General features: G+C 33.8%; 1 protein-coding gene and 1 long non-coding RNA gene across 4 annotated transcripts in view; both read left to right on the top strand.

Moving 5' to 3' along the window:
- The window catches only part of LOC114329852 (intraflagellar transport protein 80 homolog), a 128,885-nt gene extending 105,972 nt beyond the window's left edge, over positions 1 to 22,913 (top strand). For all 3 annotated transcript variants that reach the window (XM_028279108.2, XM_028279112.2, XM_028279110.2), the window contains 5 exons: positions 12 to 273; positions 12,442 to 12,625; positions 13,844 to 13,983; positions 18,707 to 18,830; positions 22,773 to 22,913. In XM_028279108.2, the coding sequence (XP_028134909.1) occupies positions 12 to 273; positions 12,442 to 12,625; positions 13,844 to 13,983; positions 18,707 to 18,830; positions 22,773 to 22,844 (782 nt within the window). In that variant the 3' untranslated portion in view covers positions 22,845 to 22,913. The remainder of the gene's footprint in view (positions 1 to 11; positions 274 to 12,441; positions 12,626 to 13,843; positions 13,984 to 18,706; positions 18,831 to 22,772) is intronic.
- LOC126888313 (uncharacterized) lies at positions 5,874 to 8,601 on the top strand. Its single transcript, XR_007699504.1, has 2 exons — positions 5,874 to 6,085; positions 6,238 to 8,601. It is a non-coding gene; the product is annotated as an uncharacterized LOC126888313 (long non-coding RNA).
- Positions 22,914 to 23,132: the final 219 nt, after the last annotated feature.

The following is a 23,132-nucleotide window of genomic DNA, read 5'->3' as shown; positions in this document are numbered from 1 at the left end:
GTAATTTCCAGGAAGAAAAATTGAATCTTTTCAATGGAGTGCCACTGACAACATAATGGCAGCTATTCAGGATACAAAACTGGTTATTTGGTATTGTCCAACTGCTTGCTTTAATCCCAAGCTACTGAGGTTATGTTCTTTTCACAATGATTCCTCTGAATTAGGTAGCAGTCCTAGAATAAATGATTTCATTGGAAATATTGTATCGGTTAGAAGAGCAGACGGATCTCTTATTAATGTTCCGACATCTCCTTTTCCCAGTCTACTACATAAGTAAGTTAGTTTATCAATGAAATAAATCTTTAAAATATCTTAACTAATTGTATCCCTAATTTTATTTGTAAGGTTACTACATCCTAATCTAACCGGTACGTCGTTCAAATTTACTTACAATCTCTAATATCCCATTCTTGCCTCATCACTTTTAATAGGGAACTAGCATAAAATTTTAAATTCAAAAAAAATGTTATAAATCACAACAGAACATAATTTAAAACATGTATCAAAGATAAAAAAGTTGTTTTTGTGTTCCGTTTGGTCCCTAAAGACGATTCTAAATTCAAATTATTTAAAAACAAATTAAACAAAATTGTATATAATTTTAAATTAGACATTATAAACGTCCGTAGAAAATACATTTGATCGTTTGAACTATTTTAAACCTTCTTTCCTTTCCTTCAAAAACTGTATCAAACTCCAATCTCAACAAACTGGTGTATATTATTACAATGACATACTATAAATGTCATTAGAATATAAATATTTTTCCCTTATTTCGCGACGATGAGCTGGCCAAATACCCAATAAACTAAAAAGAAGAAAAGAATACACTTAAATATAACCATAAATATAAATATAACCATAAAGTTAAACTATGTTGCGTCACGGGTCGTTTGAACTATTTTAAAATACAGAAGACTTTAAACTTGTACTTCTAAGTTATTATGAATTTTTGAAGCGTGAAATTTTGGAAATCTCATTTTTAAACAAAACTGAACAATATTATATAGGGTGTCCCAAAAGTAGTGGAACGGTCGAATATTTCGCGAACTGAACATCAGATCGGAAAACTGAAAAATACGTATTCAATATTTTTCAAAAATCTATCGATTGACACCAAACACGACCCACCACTCCACCCCCTGCAGGGGGGTGGGAGGTAACTTTAAAATCTTAAATGGAAACCCCCAGTTTTTATTGCAGATTTGGATTCCTCACGTAAAAGTAAATAACTGTTATTCGAGACATTTTTTCGAATTATGGATAGATGGCGCTATAATTGGAAATAACGATATATCGTGACACCATAGGTATATTATAGAAATGGTCTAATATCTCGAGAAATACACTTCCACATGAAAAACCAAAAAATACGTTTTTATTATTTTTAAAAAAGCTATCGAATAACACCAAAAATTACTTTCCACCCCACCCCCTAGAGGTGGGGTGGGGGTAATTCTAAAATCTTAAATAGGAACCCCCGTTTTATATTGCAGTTTTAGATTACTTATAAAAGAATAAGTAACATTTACTCAAAACATTTTTTAGAATTGTTGATAGATGGCGTTAATAAATCGTATTTTTCCGATTATAGAGCCATCTATCAACAATTCTAAAAATTGTTTCGAATAAATTTTACTTATTTTTCACGAGGAATCCATATCTGAGATAAAAAATTAGAGTCCCTATTTAAGATTTTAAAGTTGCCCCCCACCCCACCTACAAGGGGTGAGGTGGAAAGTCATTTTTGGAGTTATTCGATAGCTTTTTGAAAAATAATGAATACGTATTTGTTGATTTCTCATTTGGAAGTGTAGTTCTCGAGATATTAGACCATTTCTATATTATACCTATGGTATTACGATATATCGTTATTTCCGATTATAGCGCCATTTGTCCATAATTCGAAAAAATGTCTCGAATAAAAGTTACTTACTTTTACGTGAGAAATCTAAATCTGTGATAAAAACTGGGGGTTTCTATTTAAGATTTTAAAGTTACCTCCCACCCCCCTGCAGGGGGTGGAGTGATGGGTCGTGTTTGGTGTCAATCGATAGATTTTTGAAAAATATTGAACACGTATTTTTCAGTTTTCCGATCCGATGTTCAGTTCGCGAAATATTCAACCGTTCCACTACTTTTGGGACACCTTGTATAATAAAAAAAATGTGCAAGTTCCCTATTATATGTAGAGAAGGAAGGACGAGTAGGGCCTCTATGGCTGCTGATTCCAAGGCAAGCAAGTCTTCGTACAATGCTTAGTTTGAAGATGACACCTTTTGGTTACAACTTTGGCCACCATACCACTGATGCATTTGTTGGTTTTACCAGCATGTTACAAATCCAGTAGGTATAACATGTCTAGTTTTAAACCCCAGATTTTTCCCTGACTGCGTTTGATTACCATTAACGTAGATAGTTACCGCTCTCTTATTTATTCATTCCATCCGCTGATTCTAAGTAAACCTTGAGTTTAATATTACTCCAACCTACTTTACTTTACTCACCAAATTAAGATGTGTAACATCTACCCTTAGAGGATCCAATCCTCTAAATTCCTACTTCTAGTAAATTTTATGATTACTACTACTAGGTACAGCCGGTTCCTAAAAAAACTGATACGACTCTTAGTAAGATTTGATCATGTTGAGCAGTGTATTTGATTGATCTGACATTATTTGATTTATTATGACAGACAAATAATAAAATAAACAAACAACAAACAACTGATTACATATTATGTTAATTCATAAATTGTACTAATTATTAAGGTCTAAATGTTTATATTATTTTGAATTCCTATATTTTATAAAGAACATATAAATGATAGTTTTTACATCAAATAGATCACATAATTATTGTAAACGTGGATTATACAACAAAACAAATTAATATTCAATTCAGCCCTGTAACTTATTAAAATAAATATTATAGAAGTTTTCAGGGACTTTCAGCCCTCGATAATAATGTAGTCTTTCATTTTGAGTTTAAATTTTTCAAAAATATTTATTAGTTTTCTCAGGATTCGAAAAAAAAAATGAATACAATTAAAATACATTGAGAATTTTGACATGCGTCACAATTTTGCATTAACTCAATGTAAAATTCTAAACTGTTGAATTCCAGCTTCCCTATTTATTTGACAGCAAATGACATTAGAAACTATTTGTAGAGGATTGAAATCTGTATTGAAAACAACTGTTAAAATTGGTCTACGTAATTAAACATATTCCAAAATTTTGTAAAAATGTAATACACTTCAGTTTTCAGCCCAAACTTAGGCCACACACAATGCAATATGTTCACATTTTTGAACTGTCAATATTTTTATTTTATCATCTATTGTTTAAAAACAATACAGTTGATAAGATACCCTCAGTTGCGAAGAAATTATTAATAATAAAGGTTAATAATAAAGTCTAATAACCGTGGAACAGAATAATATATCTGACAAATTTTAAGATTTGGCAGTGACATTGACAGTATGTAAATATTAAGTATTTATCCTTCAAAATACACTGCCCAATTTTCTACAAAATACGCTTCAAGAGTCGTATCAGTTTTTTTTGGAACCAGGTGTACATTTGATATCCATTATCGAACTCCAGTTATAGCATCTTGTATTCTATCTCTGACTATGCTATTAAATTTGCCGTAAGCTAAGATGACCAGACTTCGCTTAGCCCAGAAGATGATGCTTATTTTAAGCTCTTAAGCTGATGCTGCTTTTAACCTTTAATTATAAGCTACATATAGGATTTTCGTAAATCTCAGGTTAATGTGACGATATTTGATATATGAATAATAACCAGCGATCGAAGGAATTAGGAGTAGCATTTATTTCTCAACGCGAAATAAATGTATAAAGACAGCTGGTATCTGGCTCAGCGCACCAGATGGCAAAATATGTAATGATGGCTACGCTCAACGCGCTTAGCCGCTGAAAGGCATCGGGATTCGTCGATTCCGTTCAGCTCGCCAAATAGACGGGGTTCGGAAGGTTTAGGAATACGTTTGAGATACGTTCAACTCACCTATCTCTGATTGATTATCCTTCGTTCAACTCATAGAGAATGCCCTAATGGATTTCTGTTCGGTCTTTGATATTGTCAAAGACGGTATAAGAACACGTTTTGTTTAATACATAGGCGTACTCTAGACGATAAAAGTATATTATCGTCCCAAGAGTATATGTGGTACAAAAGTATTCATATTTGAATATAAAACAATCATCATCATCATCATTTGGCTCTACAACTCTATGTGAGTCTTGGCCGCGTTTACTATTTCCCTCCATTGTTGTCGGTCCTGAGCAGATATTTCCCATTGCTGTACTCCCATTTTGCGTAGATCGCTGGCTACTGCGTCCTTCCATCTCTTTCTTGGGCGACCAACTGACCTTTTTCCATCGGGCCTTTCCCAGAATGTGGCGTTTAGAAGTCTTTCGTCACTTGATCTTAGTACGTGACCCGCCCATCGTATTCTGTTTGATTTAATGTAGCGTACTATGTTTTCATCTCCGTATATTGTCTGGAGTTCATCATTGTGTCTTCTTCTCCATTCTCCTGTCTCTTCTCTGCAAGGCCCATAGATAGTCCGCAGTATCTTTCTTTCAAGTACCAGTAATTTTGTTGTTTCCCGCTGATTCAGAGTCCAGGTTTCGCTTCCATACGTTATTGTGGGACGAATTATTGTCTTATATACTCTTATTTTTGCTGGTCTTGAGAGTATTTTTGATTTAAGTAGGGTCCTTAACCCTAATAGCACACGACGTCCTTTGGACGTCCAAAATAGGTCCATTTTTGGTCCTTACGTCCATGGACTATAAACGGACGTCCTTTGGACGTCCCATTTTGGACGTCCTTCGGAAGGAATAAATATGGACGTCCTTTGGACGTCCGACGTTGGACGTCCTTCGGACGGAATAAATATGTACGTCCTTTGGACGTCCGACGTTGAACGTCCTTTGGACGTCCATACTGGACGAAATACGGACGTTTTATGAACGCGTATATATTATATTGGACACATTATACCAATTACGGGATCAAATAGCAAAATAATTCAATAAAATATTAACTTACGCGTTAACTTTACGTTAATGAAATACAGTCAAACCTGTCAGTAACGGCCACTAAAATGAAAGAACTATTGGCCGATATAGAAAGGTGGCCGTTATTGCCAGTTTTTGTAGTCTAGATATACAGTAAAACTTGTGTTACTGGCCACCTGATAAAATCGGCCACCTGTACTAACGGCCAGTTTAAATATTCCCCAAACCAATTATATCTAGACTACAAAAACTGGCAATACCGGTCACCTTTCTATATCGGCCAATAGCTTTTTCATTTTTAGTGGCCGTTACTGACAGGTTTTACTGTAATTGGTTTGGGGAATTTTTAAACTGACCGTTAGTACAGGTGGCCGGTGTTTGCAGGGGGCCGGTAACACAGGTTTTACTGTAGTTTAAATCGAAAAGATTAAATCTTAATTCAAAATTGTATATACAATTATTACAATTATAAACAAACTATATAGTTTAATATCCAAAAAATGTTTTTGATTTTATGTAATGTAATGAAAATCTTATTTGTAAATTATTGGTTACAATGTTTAACAATAGGAAATATTCAAGAATAAATAAAATAAAAGTTTAATCCTAACAACACAAAACATTCCAGGAATGTAGGTACTACCGTTCTATTCCGTGAACATCTATCTGATTAAATTATGGGTGGAAAGTTACCACAAGATATTCTATGAACATAGTACAATGTCTACCTGGAGGGGTAAAATTTTCCATTACAAGATTTTAAGAGAGGCCATTTATTGTACTGTTCAATTTGAGTTCATTTTCAAATTTGCCGCGCGAGTATCTATGTAGCGTCTCGTGGTCATTGGTCATCACATTTCATTTTCATAACATAACCGATAACCTAAAAATTTAGTAAAAAAGTAAAAATTTTGATTGGAAAAAAATGCATCGATAAGGGGGTGTGGGAAATGGAAATTAGTGGCTTTTTTGCTGTACTGTCTGCTAGTTTTTGCTCTGGGCACTGGCTAGATCTCTTGTTTAAACAATTTTGTAAGTATTATAAAATCCGTTTTCAATTTTCTTTATTCTTTATGAAACGAATCATTTATACATGCATATTATTACCTGTAAATAGGTACCTATTTCTTTTGATTTTTAATTGTAAAGAATAGAAAAATTACCGTTCATTTTAATTTTTTTAGAATCAGCTGAAAGTGGCCTACAAAAAAAACCAAGAAGGAAATGTATAGCCTTGTGGCTATGAAAGGCAAAAGAGAGATATAAAAAGTGTATTGGCTAGTTGGAAGAAAGTCCACATTGTCCATGCATAATAAGTTATTACATTATCAACAAATATCAAGAAGATAGCAGGGTCACGAGCATCAACTTCATGAGTTCAAGAATATCGAGGAAATCCAGCTCCTCGATACTACTGGGCAAACTAGAAGATTGAAGAGGACAAATCCTTTTGAACTAGTTTGAGTGATAGGTGATAGTGAAAAACGGAGCATAGTGCTTGTGTGCTGTGCCTGTGTATGTTAGAATAGTGCACGATCTTGTTAGATTAGATAAGAGACGCTATGGGGTAAGCTCTTCATTTTAAGAAACAGTAGTAATTTAGGCTAAATTAAAATTGCTCATTGGTCAGTTATGACCAGATTGTTTTTTTATGTTTGGCAAAAAGGACTTAAGTCAGAATTGCACATTGATAATGTTTTGATGATTTCTGGACCAGAAAAAAACTGTTGTAGATGTAAACTGTATGTACAGTAGAATCTACTACAGTACTGTAGAAATCATCAAAACATTATCGATGTGCAATTCTGACTTAAGCCCTTTTTCCCAAACATCAGAGAATTGTAATGTACAATAATTCTCCTATCTGCTTTTTCATGAATTTTGTAGGAGACGAAAAACCATTTTTAGGATCATCTGCTTTCACATGTTTTGTAGTAAATAGATAGTTGAATTTACTACAAAACATGTCAAAAAATATATGAAAACAGGAGGTGACTATAAAAAAAGTTTTTAGTCTCTCTTACAAAACTCATGAAAAAACAAATCGGAGGTATGTCACATCAGTGACTAAGAATGTCTAAAAAATATACTTTGATGTCCCAAGAACCAAATATAACCTACAGTCCATCTAATTTACTTACTGTTGCACGTCATTATCTACGCCAGAGATCTAAGTTGACATAGTTGCCAAAGTATAAAAAGATCCTGAATCCATTTTAAATCAAATATGTCACATAATTATTGTAAACGTGGATTATACAACAAAACAAATTAATATTCAATGTAAATAAGTAAAAACTTAAGAAATAGAGAACAAGAATTAAGTTATAATCTTTTAAGATTTGCAGTGCAAGAGTTTTTGCACTGCATTGTTAATAATTAAAAAACGGCTCCGAACTCTTGGCAAAAAGCCGGTAGGTTTCTTTGTATAAGTATGTCTACAATAACAACTAAAAAAGTTGTCAGATACCTCGATTATTCCAAGTCGTTATAAAATTAGGTGAAATTTATATTTTTATAGTAGAGGATCTTTTTATATTAAAGTAAATAATAAAAACAGTAAATATAATAAATAAAACAGATACTTATAGTAAAGAATATAAACAAATATGAAGTGTCATCACCGTAACTGTCAAATAAATGTTACCAATTTATTCTAAAATGTCACCTTCGTTCGATTACAGTTACAGTGTGATCCGAACAAATCTGCTTCATAAAAACGCTTTATAATCCATTTATACAAATTAAATGAAACATATTATTGTGTATTTCTTTAGGTTAACATTAATAGAAATCTTCAAATATTATTTCTACGCGTATATAATAAAATATGTCTAGTGGCTGTAATTCCAGTGTACTCGGCAAAGTGATTCTAAAAAAGAACACACCTACCGCCTAAATATTTCGTGTTGGTATCATGCAACCTCACAGGCTACGACGCGGATGACGCGCAACAGTTAGTAAATTAGACGAAGTATGTAGATATATACAGGGTGTAACAAAAATACAGGTCATAAATTTAATCACATATTCTGGGACCAAAAATAGTTTGATTGGACCTAACTTACCTTAGTACAAATGTGCACACAAGAAAAGTTACAGCCCTTTGAAGTTATATATATATATATATATAATAGCACCAAGGGTCTTAGAGGCCCATGGCTTGAAAAGTTTGTTTTTTTTCTTCATTTTCACGTTTCTTTATGTACTGAGATCTTGTCTGGCTTGTTATGTGATTTTTCTCCATTCCTTCCTGTTATTCATTTTTCTTTTCTGACCCTGTAGCACCATTCTTTCCAAATCTTTTTCGACCTCTTGCTTCCATCTATTTTTCGGCCTTCCTCTTCTCTTTCTTGAAGCTGTAGTGTAGTTTAGTACCATTTTTGGAGTCCTCGTGTTTGGCATCCTTTCAATGTGACCTCGCCATCTAAGTCTCTGTGCCTTTATCATTCATTTGAAGTTACAAGATGAAGTGATTTTTTCCAATATATCGAAAACTATTAGAGATTTTTTATTGAAAATGGACATGTGGCATTATTATGGCAGCAGTATCTTACGAAAAAACTATAGTAAAATTTGGACACCCCATAAAAATTTTATGGGGGTTTTGTTCCTTTAAACCCCCCCAAACTTTTGTGCACGTTTCAATTTAATTATTATTGTAGTACCATTTAAACACAACGTTTTAAAAACTTTTTTGCCTCTTATTGCTTTTTCGAAAAGTCAATTTTTATCGAAATATTTTGAATATTTGTCAAATCCACCACATATTTGTATATGGTTAAGTACGATTATGGAGACTTGGTAATAATATGCAGACTTATTTATGCTTTACATTTTTAGGGATATTTTGAACCATATTAAAAAAGAAGCCAGATCTCGATAAAATGTGCCTTATCGAAAAAATACAAAGAGGCAAAAAAGTTTTAAAAACATTCTGTTTAACTAATGGTACCTCAGTAATAGTTTAATTGGAACGTACACAAACATTTGGGGGGTTTAAAGGAACAAAACCCCCATAAAATTTTTATGTAGACATGTTAAAAAAGAAGTCGCAACTCGATAAAAACTGCCTTATCTGAAAAATACTAAGAAACAAAAATATTGAATTTAACTAATGGTACCACAATAATAAAATTGAATTGGAACATACACAAAAGTTTGGGAGGATCTAAGGGATCAAAACCCCCATAAAATTTTTATGGGGTGCACAAATTTCACCATAATTTTTCTTTAAGATATTCCTGCCATAATACTGCCACATGTCCATTTTCAATAAAAAATCGCTAATAGTTTTCGATATAATCGAAAAAATCGATTTTCATTTTGTAATTTCAAAGGGCTGTAACTTTTTTTATGTGCATATTTGTACTAAGGTAAGTTAGGTTCATTCAAACTATTTTTGGTCCCAGAATATGTGATTTAATTTATGACGTGTATTTTTGTTACACCCTGTATATACAGCCGATTACGCACCACCTTAAAAATTGGGCATTTTTGATGTCTCGAATTTCCTAAACCTGTTGTTGCATCTAAGTGATTTTTTTATAATATTCTAGCCTAGGCCCTAGGCTATAGGTTAAGTACCTCCTTATGCTTGTCATGCACGGGGAGCTATACTGTAATATATATTATATCACATCGCACTCTATAGTAATGAGTGAGCCTGCACATATGGAACCATTTGTTTTCTGTCTGCAGGCTCACTCATTACTATAGAGAGCGATATGATATAATGTACATAAGGAGGTAACCTATAGCCTAGGCTATAATATTATAAAAAAATCACTTAGATGAAACAACAGGTTTAGGAAATACGAGACATAAAAAATACCCCATATTTAAGGTGGTGCGTTAATTTCTTGGAGAAGTGTATTGTAATTTAATGTAAATAATGTAATATCCAATAATTGTAATTTAATATAAGATGTAATATAAGTTCCTTAAAAAATATATTTTTTATTTCCCACGACATTAGATGGATGTTCGGCAGCAAGACATTGGACCAAACTGGGACGTCCTATGAAGGCCCAATTGACGTCCACCGAACGTCCCTTCGGATGTTAAGTGGACCTCCATTGGGCGTTTGGTAACGTGGCATTTGGACCAAAATTGGACGTCCTGTTAAGGTCCAATTCACGTCCCCTAGAACGTCCGGTTAAGGTCCAATTTACTTCCGATTAAGGTCCAATTTACGTCCGATTAAGGTCCCATTTACGTCCGATTAAGGTCCAATTTACGTCCTATTAAGGTCCAATTTACGTCCGATTAAGGTCCAATTTACGTCCGATTAAGGTCCAATTTACGTCCGATTAAGGTCCAATTTACGTCCGATTAAGGTCCCATTTGCGTCCGATTAAGGTCCAATTTACGTCCTATTAAAGTCCAATCTACGTCCGGTTAAGGTCCAATTTACGCCCGATTAAGGTCCCATTTACGTCCCATTAAGGTCCAATTTACGTCCTATTAAGGTCCAATTTACGTCCGATTAAGGTCCAATTTACGGCCGATTAAGGTCCAATTTATGTCCGATTAAGGTCCAATTTACGTCCGATTAAGGTCCAATTTGTCCGATTAAGGTCCAATTTACGTCCGATTAAGGTCCAATTTACGTCCCCTAGGACGTCCGATCAAGGTCCAAATTACGTCCGATTAAGGTCCAATATACGTCCCCTCGGACCTTAGATGGACGTCCAATGGACGTTCGGTAGCGCGACATTTGGACCAAAATAGGACGTATAAAGGACGTTCCTCGGACGAAAACGGACGTCCAATGGACGTCCCTAAAGTCCGTGAAGGACGTCCAATGGACGTCCATTGGACGTCCTTGTGCTATTAGGGAACGAGTAATATGCCCTGTTTCCTGCAATAATCCTGGCTGCCACGTCCTTTTCATAGTTATTTTCAGATGTTATGATCGCTCCCAAGTACTTAAATTCTTTGACGACTTCAAAATTGTATTCATTAATTGTTACGTTTTGTCTAACCCTTGGTCTTGGGTTCTTCGTAACCACCATGTACTTGGTCTTGTCCTCGTTGACCTTAAAACCAACTTCCTTGGCTCCGTTCTCGAATAGGGTGAAAACTTCTTTTGCATCTCTGGTGGATTGTGCAATTGTGTCCACGTCATCCGCAAAGGCTAATAGTATTTTTGATCCTTGGGCGGCAAATCCGTTTGTCAGTTGTGGCTGAGCTTTCCTTACTGCATGTTCCAGTGCGAAGTTAAACAGCAGGGGGGCGAGAGGATCTCCTTGTCTAAGTCCGGTGTCAATGAGGAATTCCTCCGACGTGTTGCTGCCAACTCTGATTCGTGCGGAAGCGTTCTCCGTGCTCACCTTTGCTAATCGTACCAGTTTTCCAGCTACTCCCATTTCTACCATAGTCTCCCACAATGCTTCTCTGCTAACAGAATCGTAAGCTTGTTTGAAGTCCACGAAGATTTGGTGTACATCGCGGTTGAATTCCCAGTTTTTTTCCAACACCTGGCGTAGGACGAAGATCTGGTCTATAGTCGACCTTCCCGGTCTGAATCCGCTTTGGTAGTCGCCTATTATTTCCTCTGCGTATGGAGTTAATCTTCTGAACAGTATTATGGATATAATCTTGTATGTTGTATTAATTAACGATATTCCTCTATAGTTCCGACATATTTGTTTGTCTCCCTTCTTGTGAATAGGTATTATATGGCTTTCATGCCAGTGTTTCGGTATTTCTTCTCTTTCCCAGACTTCTCTTATAAGATGATATATCTCAAGATGTAGTTTGTCTCCCCCTTTTTTTAGTAGTTCCGCCTGTATGCCGTCTGGGCCTGGGGCTTTATGGTTTTTTAGGGACGAAATTGCGGACTTTACTTCAGCTAGTGTGGGCCCTTGTATTTCAGGTTCGGCTAACTGGTACTGTCTTTGTTGCCCTGTCGTTGTGGGGTTTTCTGTATTTAAGAGTTGCTCAAAATACTTTCTCCATTGGCGGCTTATCTCTTCGTCGTCAGTGAGCAATTGTCCTGCATCGTCTTTTATAAATCTTGGGCTGTTGATTGTGTTGCCGTCATTGTTTTTATGTCCCTATAAAACTGTCTAGACTGACCGGTTCTATGTTCCTCCTCGAGTTGCTGTATTCGTGCTTCTAGGTACTGTTTCTTTTTTCTTTTCATAAAAGTCTTCTCGTTTGAGTCCTTACTCTGTTGTAGTCTTCCCTGTTCTCTTCTGTAGGTCGCGTTAGTAGCTCCAGCCTCTTGATTGCTTTCTGCTGTAAGCTTTGTTCGCACTCCTGGTCAAACCACTGGTTTTTCTTCTTATATAAAAACATAAAAAATATAAAACAATGATTTAAAAATTATTATCTTTTCTAGTAGCACACTATTTTTTCACCTATTTAACAATTATTTTCAGATGTACATTGGACAATCGATGGACGGATGCATTGAATCTATGTCGTTCAACAAACAATGAGACCACATGGGCATGTCTTGCTATTCTTGCTGTTCAGTCAAGTTCAAATACGATAGATATAGCAGAAGAAGCATTCGCAAATATCAATCATTACGATAAAGTTTACTTTTTACAGCATATAAAGGTATCACATTTAGTTAAAATCTACAATCAATTATCATTCTTATGTCCAAAATTATGACATAATTGAGAGCGTAGGCGCAAAATTTCGGACCAATGCTTTTTAAAAGCATTCTTTTTTTTTCAAATCCTGAGGAAACTAATAAGTATTTTTGAAAAGGAAAGGCGAAACCCAAGCGACTCCATTTTTAAACAAATAAATATTTAAAAATAAAATCTTTTGGATTTCTTAAGTCGGAAACAAATTTTCTCTTATACCTATACTCTATCCTAAAACTTGTAAGGAAAAGGGTGATGAATGCAGAGACATGGGGAATCTATAATATGCATTCCACAACGCATCAATTCATCAAGGCAAAGACCAACAAAGTTTTCTAGTACTCAATACGTGAGTAAAAACGCATTTAATATTTAATTACGATTGGCAGGCCACTACCATCTCTCTATGGACCATTTCAACCTCTTGGTATCTTCAGGAGAGCTTGTAGTGATGCGCTGTCATTGTAATGCCAATTACAATGAAATAGTTAACAGTTAGACGCAATAGTGACCTCTTTTAAATGAAGGGCGAAACCCAAGCTACTCCATCTTGCGTCTAAATGTTGATTATTTCATTGTAATTGGCATACGGGGCTAAAATATTTAATTTCGAGTCAGAGCATCGCCACTGAAGACACCAAGAGGTTGAGATGATCCATAGAGAGATGTAGTGGTCTCTGAATCGTAATTAAATATCCGAAGGATAGGGTATAGGTATAAGAGAAAATTTGTTTCCGACTTAGGAAATCCAAAAGATTTTATTTTAAATATTTTTGAAAAATTTAAACGTAGAATAAAAAAATTAACTCTATTATCGAGGGCCAAGAGTCCCTTAGAATAAACAAAAAGTTTCTTTTTGAATGAAATATTTGAAAATAAAAATCGCACACAATTTTCTCTTTTCTTTTCACACCTGTAACTTATTAAAATAAACACTATAGAAATTTTCAGGGACTTTCGGCCCTCAGTAGTAATGTAATCTTTAATTTTGCGTTTAAATTTTTCAAAAATACTTATTAGTTTTCTCAGAAATCGAAAAAAAAATGAATGCATTTAAAAAGCATTTGCGCAAATATTTTACGCCTACTCTCTTAAGAAAAATAATAAATTATTCATTACTCTTATCTTAAATCAATAAAAGTTGCTATTTTCCGATAATATAATATTTAACTGATTACTTTAGGATTTGCCCACACGAGCTGAACAGAAATCGCAAATGGCTTTACTCGGAGGCAAACATCAGGATGCTGAATCGACTCTTTTGCATAATGGAATGGTCTTTCAAGCTATCTATATGAATATTAATCTATATGAGTGGAATAGGTGAGATTATTACCAGTACTTACTGTACAATTAAGGCATGTAGGGGAGGGAAGGGTAAAGTGAAATAGTGGGGTAAAGCGAAATAGCTCGTTTCGAAATATGGTCCTGGTTACTGGATAATTGTCAAGGCCATAGTCCAAAAAAAATAACAAGGAGAAAAAATTAGATTTAGGTTGTGTTATTCAAACGTAAACAATTGTATGTAGTAAATAAAATTAGTTATTAAAATGCAGTATTGCAAGCAAAATACAATTAATTAAATTTACTTTTATATAATAATTGCATATCATATCAATATTGTGAAGCAATCAATGAACTGTCAATACGGATGGAATAGGCACAAAGACAACTAATGCAGCCACGATACAAGAGAGAGGTCCTAGAGAGAGACAGACAAGGTGGTGGAAACTTTGACAGGCCGTGTAATTTGAGTTGCCTATATCAACTTAAATCGGGGAAATATAAAAGTCTAAATATAAAAGTAACATAAAAACATAATCAAGGACTTCTTCACTTTGTATAAAACAGTCACTAATTTAGTATTTAAATAGTTTTAAAATTATTTAACTCCCAAATACTTTAGGAAAGTAGGTATTTGTTTTGATAAATACAAATAACAGTTCTGAAAAGTATCTAAACACCAAGTATGGCACTGTGTACTCTATTTATCCCCTAAATACAAAAAAGTGGTTAAATTTTGAAATATGTACTACCAATCAGCATTAGGCCTTAGCCAAGTTAAAATATTCAACGAACTGTAAATACTGATTCAATCGGGTCCATTTATATAGGCAACTCAAATTACACGGCCTGTCAAATTCTCCACCACCTTGTCTGTCTCTCTCTAGGACCTCTCTCTTGTATGTTGGTGTCAATCTTGCTTCACTATTTGAATGGGACATGGCCATTCCATAGAGTTAAATATTAGCATAGAGAGAGTGTCACTCAGAGCGAAGTGACGACACCATCTTTTTTATTTGGATTAGTGCTGTTTCACTCTTACGCATAGTAAAGCTGCTACAGTTGTCCTCCTCTTCCGTGCCTATATTCACACTGAATGTCATTATAGATTCTCGATACAATGTGTTAGAAGGAGATGCAGCAAACCAGTCCCCTGAGATCTTGTCGTCAGGAAGCGCGGAAGGTAGGCTCCCTCTATGTTAATATATACCTCTATGGGCCATTCCATCCGTATTGACAGTTCATTGGAAGCAATACATAATTTTTCTTCTTAAATGACAATAGGTATGAAATGTACGTCAATTTGACAATTTCAGTTGAAAATATGAATTATTTACGAAAGTTGCAATATTTCTCCGCTATTCGCGCACGATCGTTTCGCGTATCCCTTCCAAGTACTTGCACACCGCGAATAGCGGTTTAACGGTTTGTTTAAATCGGATTATCGTCTTATACTATTATTGCAGAGAGAAAAAAGTGTTTTTTCGGCGATAATGGAACCCAAAGAAAGGTTCGTGTAAACAGTTGAACCCAGAGAAAGGTTCAAGTATCTGCAGAGATGTGTTGCCAACGAAAGCTAGCATAAGAGAGATTTAGACCTGGATCCCGCGTAAGAAAAAAAAGTTGATTAATAGCAAGCTGAAAATTTGTTAATAGCTTAACGGTGTCTAGTCGGACAAACATTGATGCACGGGAACACTGAAACAGGGGAAGTTTTAACGGTGGAGCATGATAAACGTGTCGTCCTGACAAGTTTATGATGGTGAAAAATAGCAAGTTGTTTTTAAGTTTATTCAATAGCCAACGTTATATAATATATGAAAAAATGTTTGTCCGACAAAAAGGTTGGGCATTTTAACGAGTCCGACACGTAGAACATGTCACATCAGAGGAGCTATGTTGGTGATGAATAGCAGTCTGATTTTTGCATGAGAGTTTAATGAAAGGTTAAAAAAGCAATTGGAAGTTCTGTCGGACAAAATGAATGGGAAATTTTCCTAGTCGGACGTTCTAAACATGTAAGATATAGACAAAAATGTAATTTTGATTTGTTAATGTACAAATTATATTTTGTAACGCAAAAAGTTATATGTCGGACAAAAAGTTTGGGCAAATCGAAGGAAATAAATAAAAAACATTTTTTCAGAATGACTTAGTCACATATTGATAAAGCTATTTTAGTTGTATATTATTCTTTATATTCACATATTTGCATGTGCATATATATACATGCACACTCCAAAAACAGTGAGGTAAGTATCAATGCATGTATATATTGCAAAATAATTATTTTTTGGGTGGAGTTTGTTCTAGATATTCTCAAAATGACAATAAAAAATGTCAAAGAACATGTGAAAGCAATTTCTTAGGGTTTTCTAATTAGGCGCATCAGAAAGTACGGAAAATTTCCTACAAAAAACGTTGTATACATTTTTTTCCATACTCAAATCTTAACCCTGTAAACGACATTGAAAAATGTGAAGAGTCTAAAACTTCGGTGGTTATAAGAATATACGTAAATATGACACATTATGCTTAGAAGTATGTATTAGAAGGCTGCATTTGTCAGTTTGACACTTTGTGCTATACAAAGTAGTATTTGAAAGTACATGGTCTCTGAGTTTCTGTTTGCCACGTGTTGGAAATTAAAATTTATATTGGAGTGTTTTTGTGTCTATTTTTGAGTGTCAACAGTTTAAATTTTAAGTCGCCAAATCAAAAGTGAAACCATTCAACGGAACATTTTTGAGTAATTTTCGAACATTTTACAAAGTTAGTAAAATACTTGGTCATCAATTCAATGAGGTTCAGTTGCCAGATAATTGTGAAAGTTCTATTGAATATCATTATTCGTGCTATAATGCTTTGCTTGATTGAAAAAGGGTACCTAAATAAATTATTACTAAAATTGTATAACGTAATTTTTCTCAACTTTCTACAAATGAAATAATAATGTAATTAATATGTCACATGGCAAGAAATAATTTGCTGCCAAAATAAATCGATTACTTTAAATTTGAAGTTACGATTGCAATTTATTATGAATTATTGTCAAAAGTGACAGTTTTTCTTAAATGGAAATGTATTCATAGACATATGGGTAGACAGGGAATACAGTGCAAAAAGTCGATAGGTGGTCTATCTATCTCTTTTAACCAAGCGATCCCGCGCATGTGGCAGACAAAGATAGCTAGACCACTCAATCCATAATATAATTAGCCTGATCTACTATCAATGTATTACAGTGAGGTATCTAAATGATGTTGAGATAAATCGAAAGATATCGATTGTACTTGATTGCAGGTACTTTTGACATAGAATAATCACCCCTTATTGAAATTTCAAAAATTATTTTTTTAAATTGTCCGACTACAAAATCTACCCCTTATTTTTTTCCGAAAACAGTCATTATTGGTAAGGAATAATTTACTTAATTAAATTTCGTCTTTGTCGGAAAGCTATTTATCACCAGCATTTTTGTCTATATCTTACCTGTTTAGAATGTCCGACTACGAAAACTTCCCATTAATTTTGTCGGACAGGACTTCCAATTGCTTTTTTAACCTTTCATTAAACTCTCATGCAAAAATCAGACTGCTATTCATCACCAACATAATTCCTGTGATGTGACATGTTCTACATGTCGGACTCGTTAAAATGCCCAACATTTTTGTCAGACAAACATTTTCGCATATATTACATAACGTTGGCTATCGAATAAACTTAAAAACAACTTGCTATTTTTCACAATCATAAACTTGTCAGGGCGACACGTTTATCATGCTCCACAGTTAAAACTTCCCCTGTTCCAGTGTTCCCATGCATCAAAGTTTGTCCGACTAGACACCGTTAAGCTATTAACAAATTTTCAGCTTGCTATTAATCAACTTTTCTTTCTTACGCGGGATCCAGGTCTAATTGAATATTCGTTTTCGTACTGAGATTGAACCCAGAGCAAGGTTCGCGTATTTTGCCTTCACGTGAAGAAGGCAGTGAAGAAAATTGTAGCCAGCGGTAATCGTCTAAATGTCTAAGCATAATATCTGTAGTTAGGTAGGAAGATGGGTGAAGTAGTAGGATATTAGTAAGGGTTGGATCAAGGAATAGTTTAAAATTGAGGAAGTTATATGTATATTAAAAAAAATATAAAAAAAATATATAAATATATATATAAAAAAATAATAGAAAAAAATATAATAATTAAAAATATATTAAAAAAATATGTAGGTAGATAAAAATGAATGACGAACTTCCGACAGTTCATAGTAAAAAGCTTTCGAATTAAATAGAGGGCTAAAGAAGAACGTTGCTGTTTTTGCTGTGGAACTCTGAGAACATCATTAAAAAAATACAATAAAAAATATATTATAAGAAATTATTAAAAAAAAATACAAAAATAATTATTTATTAATAGAATTGTTTATTATAGATTAACATTAGTATTAGTTTTAGGATAAGATATGAAAAATGGCTAATAAAATAAAAAATAGTAAAATTGGCGAATGGATTTAGTGTCCTGTCATATAAACCTAAATAAACAACAACAAAATTGAGGAAAATTATTGAAATCATGCAATTGCATGTAAAATTGAATACTTGCGTCATTTGTATAGTAATTAATTTGCACTGTTAATTGCTATTGGAGCATATCTGACAAATATAGATTTGTCAATTCTCGAGGTTTTCCCAGAGTGTGCAAATTTTTATTTGAAGTTGAATATGAGGCAATACCTAAGTTAATTTATTTTATTATATTTTTCAGGGCTCTAGATCTGGCAATTAAACATAAAACTCATATCGACACTGTTCTCTATTTAAGAGAAAAATATTTAAAAGGATTGGAAAAAACTGAGAATAATAACAGGTTTATTAGCCTTAACGAAACTGTAAGTACCTAATTTGTTTAATTTGTGTAGCCATATTTTTGTTTTAAGTTAATTATTTATTGTTATATACTTTCTCTTTGTTTGTTAAGCTACTTAAACTTTTTAAAGGTCCTCCAGCTAATGTTAAGAGTTTTGTCTACTGCTATTTTCTTGTCAGTCTTTATATAGTTTTCTGTTTTCTTTTATCTCTTTTTTAACTTCGTCTGATCAGAATTAGGTTTTTGTATTCTCAAATTTCTTTCTATTTCAATAGATTGTTTTAACAATCAACAAAGATGTAAGTTTTGCATATCTGATTTAGTTAACACTATTAAGCATCGAGTTAAAAATCACTGGAGTCAATCATGGCGAGATCTTTGTAAACAATCCAAATCTCAGTATTCACTGATTCAACCTTCTGTTCCAAATATATATTGGTTTAAAAATTATGTAGTACCTCGAAGATATATAACAACATTAATCAGAATGAAGTTTGGACATGCATGTTTCCCTCTACATCTAGCAAGAATTAAAGTTTTTAATTCAAATCTTTGTACTGAATGTCAGAAGGTGGGTGATTTGAATCACACTTTCTTTGAGTGCACAAAATACATTCCATACACCTATAATTTAATCGAAGATTTATTAACATGTAATGTTTTTCCACCTTTCAATGTATCCTATTTATTTTCTCTGGACAGCAAAATTATATATGATTGTTTAATGAAATTGATCTCTAAAACTAAAATTAACCTCTAAATTTATTAATCCTGATAATTTGATATATTATGTGCATATGAAAAAAGAAGAAGAAGATGTATAATGGAAAAATGTGGTGAGCAACTTGGACAGTCCATAGCGGCCACCTGCAGCTTTTGAACTGAGTAGAGAGCTATGGAAGAGTTTGCTATGGAACTCTAAGGACCTCATTGCCTTCTTTATGTATGAATAGAAAACAAAAAAGTTGTGACTGGCTAATTGACACCTAAGTATATGCCATAAAAAAAACAAAGATGTAGGTACATTGTATATCAAACTTTTGTAGTTCTAAACAAGAGTATGATTAGAGTAGAAATTGGAGTACTCAGAAAGCTGGTAGGATTAGCCCAGATATGTGTACAGGATTGGCAGAATTGGCAGCGGTACATCAAATGAGTTTCAAATCGAAACAGGTCTACGACAAGGTGATCCACTTTCCCCTATGTTAAACTTCGCTAAAACAGCCAGTTGGGAAAGCACAAACAGAATTAATAAGAGCCCAGGGAGTGAAGGTATTGTTAGCTTTTGCTGACGATGTCGGTACAGTTGCACAATTCGTCCCAGATGCGAAAGAAGTTTTTACTCTTTTTGAAAGCAGATCCAACGAAATTGGTCTTAAGGTAAATGAAGATAAGATTAAGTACATGGAACGTTACCAAAAATCCTACATTGAGAATTGGACAAAAAATTTCGACAAACGATTACAATTTAGAAGTTGTTAAAGAATTTAAAACACTTGGGAGCAGTGACAACAGCCGAAAACGGTTATGAAAAAGATGCAGCAGCTAAAAATAATTATGAAACATAGTCCCTAGCGACGATATTTAAACAGTGGCGGCTGGTCAGAGGAGGCAAGGGAGGCTTAGCCTCCCCATAAATTTTTTACACATGCTACACTGTTTTGTTTACGTTGCTATTTTGCTTCGCGTTAGAGATATCCGAAAAAGTTATTTAAACAAGTTATTCCAAATAATATTCTAACCCCACATACCAAATTTCATCACAAAATTCGCACTTTTAGTTTTTTCATTATTTGTAGTCACGATCCTAAAATCGCAGAGGAGGCTGCTGGCCGGAAAATCCAATGAACTGTCAACACTGATGGAATGGCCCCGTCCCATACCAACAGTGAAGCGAGATGGGCGCCAACATACAAGAGAGAGGTTCTAGCACTTCTAGAGAGACATGAGAGAGACAGAGAATTTGTCAGGTAAAATTTGCTACAACTACAACGTACCTGACTAGCACTGTCCGATTATCTTCCCTCCTTTACCTTATTATCTTCTATCTCATCCTGACGCCATTAACTTCGTTTTATGGCGATTCCATCAGTGTTGACAGTTCGTTGGGAAAATCTCACTTGCTAATGTTTAAGGAGACCCGGTCTCCTTAGAGCTGCATTATCGCTTAACGTAGACGCTGCCCGGAGATTGGGCAAAGGCGGCTAAACGGCCAGCAGCCTCCTCTGCGATTTTAGGATCCTGACTACAAATAATGAAAAAACAAGTGCGAATTTTGTGATGAAATTTGGTATATGGGATTAGAATAATATTTGGAACAACTTGTTCAAATAACTTTTTTCGATATCTGTAATGCAAACAAAATATCGGTAATTTACTGTGTTTTTGGATTCGCAGTAGGCCGCTTTTAGAATTAAAAAAATTCAGTTGAGTACAACTGTTGAGTACATGGACTGCAAAATTTCAAATCTGTATTTATTTTGATATGCATATCTACTTACAGAGATAGAATTGATAACAAATAAACGACACAGACTTTGGTAATACACTTTTACAATTAGACTAACTATTTTTAAAATTATATGATATTATGACATTGTGAATTATGATGAGCTGATATTATAAAATGTAAATAACAAATGGTCAAAAAAATGAGGCCTTAAATTAGATTTTTTTGGCGGATTTTTTTTGCTAGTGCAAATTTGTCTAGATATTTTACAGTTAGGTATAGCCTCCCCTATTGTAAAAATCACGAGCCGCCACTGTATTTAAATCAAAATTGCTCTCGAAGGCAGCTAAAACAAAGGTATATAAAACTATAATTCGCACAATAAGACTGTATGGAAGTGAGACTGGGACACTGAACAAACGTGAAACAACAAAATTATTTAATAAGGTTCTGAAACCGTTTTCTTGTGACATGTCAGTTCAATATTGTGTTTATATGGGATTAGCCACAGTTGATTGTAATGACAATAGGGAAATTGCACATTTTTCTTTTATTGCATAATAATGTTCAGTTTTGTATAAAAATGAGATTTCCAAAATTTCACGCTTCAAAAACTCATAATAACTTAGAAGTACAAATTTAAAGTCTTCGGTATTTTAAAATAGTTCAAACGGCCCGTGACGTCACATAGTTTAACTGTATGGTTCCGTTTATGGTTATATTTAGGTATATTCTTCTGCTTTTTCTTTAGTTTATTGGCCTCCGCCTACTTGGGTATTTGGCCAGCTCGTCGTCGCGGAATAAAGGAAAAATATTTATATTCTAATGACATTTATCGTATGTCATTGTAATAATATATACCAGTTTTTTGAGATTGGAGTTTGATATAGTTATTGAAGGAAAGGAAAGAAGGTTTACTATGGAAAATAAAACCATTTTGTAAAAATACAAATTTTCTATGAATAGTTCAAACAATCTAAACACTTGTAACGTCACATAACTGCATGTGACTGCATTTTCTACTGACGTTTATAATGTCTAATTTAAAATTATATACAATGTTGTTTACTTTAAACATATAGCCCGATGACGTCACGACGCGTTTTGGGCTGGCTGGTATAATTTGAATTTTTAATCGTCTTTAGGGGCCAAACGAAACACAAACAAAACTTTTTTATCTTTGATACATGTTTTAAATTATGTTCTGTTGCGATTTATAACATTTTTTTCGAATTTAAAATTTTATGCAAGTTCCCTATTACATTAATAAGGGACCGTTCAAGTATTATGTAACTCAGGTTGGGGGGGGGGGGGGGTCAAAAATCTTCAAAAATTGCGTAATGTAATAGTTAAACGCCCATTACAGTGCGTTACGTAGAGGGAAGGAGGGGGTCAAAAATCTTCAAAAATCGCGGAATAAAATGGGGGGGAATAAAATTTTTATAATTAAATAAAATATAATATTTTGATGATTTTTTAACACAACGGTGTTAACATTATTTTTTTATATTTCAGGTGAACATTGATAAGGAAAAAGTTGAACAAAAGCTTATGATGGAGTTTCAGAAACAAAAGCAGAGTGGATAAATATATTTTATTATATTATCATTGTGTAAAAATTTTATACAAATAAAATATTTTGGTTAATTTACTTTCGATGTTCTTTAGTTCCTGTTGTCTTGTGTATTTCTTGTCGTAGTATTTTGTTTGAATACCCTCATTGTTTTGGTACAACTACAGACAGTTTCAGCCTCTTAGAGCATGGATTTTGGGGCAATGGACATTACTCGATGTTACTTAATATTAAACGAGCTTCTTTCCATGTATCTTCATACGAGCTTCTTTCCATGTAGCGAGACAGTATGGAAACACGGT

Source organism: Diabrotica virgifera, chromosome 7 (genome assembly GCF_917563875.1).
Source record: "Diabrotica virgifera virgifera chromosome 7, PGI_DIABVI_V3a".
Classification (NCBI taxonomy): Eukaryota; Metazoa; Arthropoda; class Insecta; order Coleoptera; family Chrysomelidae; genus Diabrotica; species Diabrotica virgifera.
The sequence above is the reverse complement of the archived record's forward strand: the minus strand, read 5'-3'. Positions and strand labels throughout refer to the sequence as shown.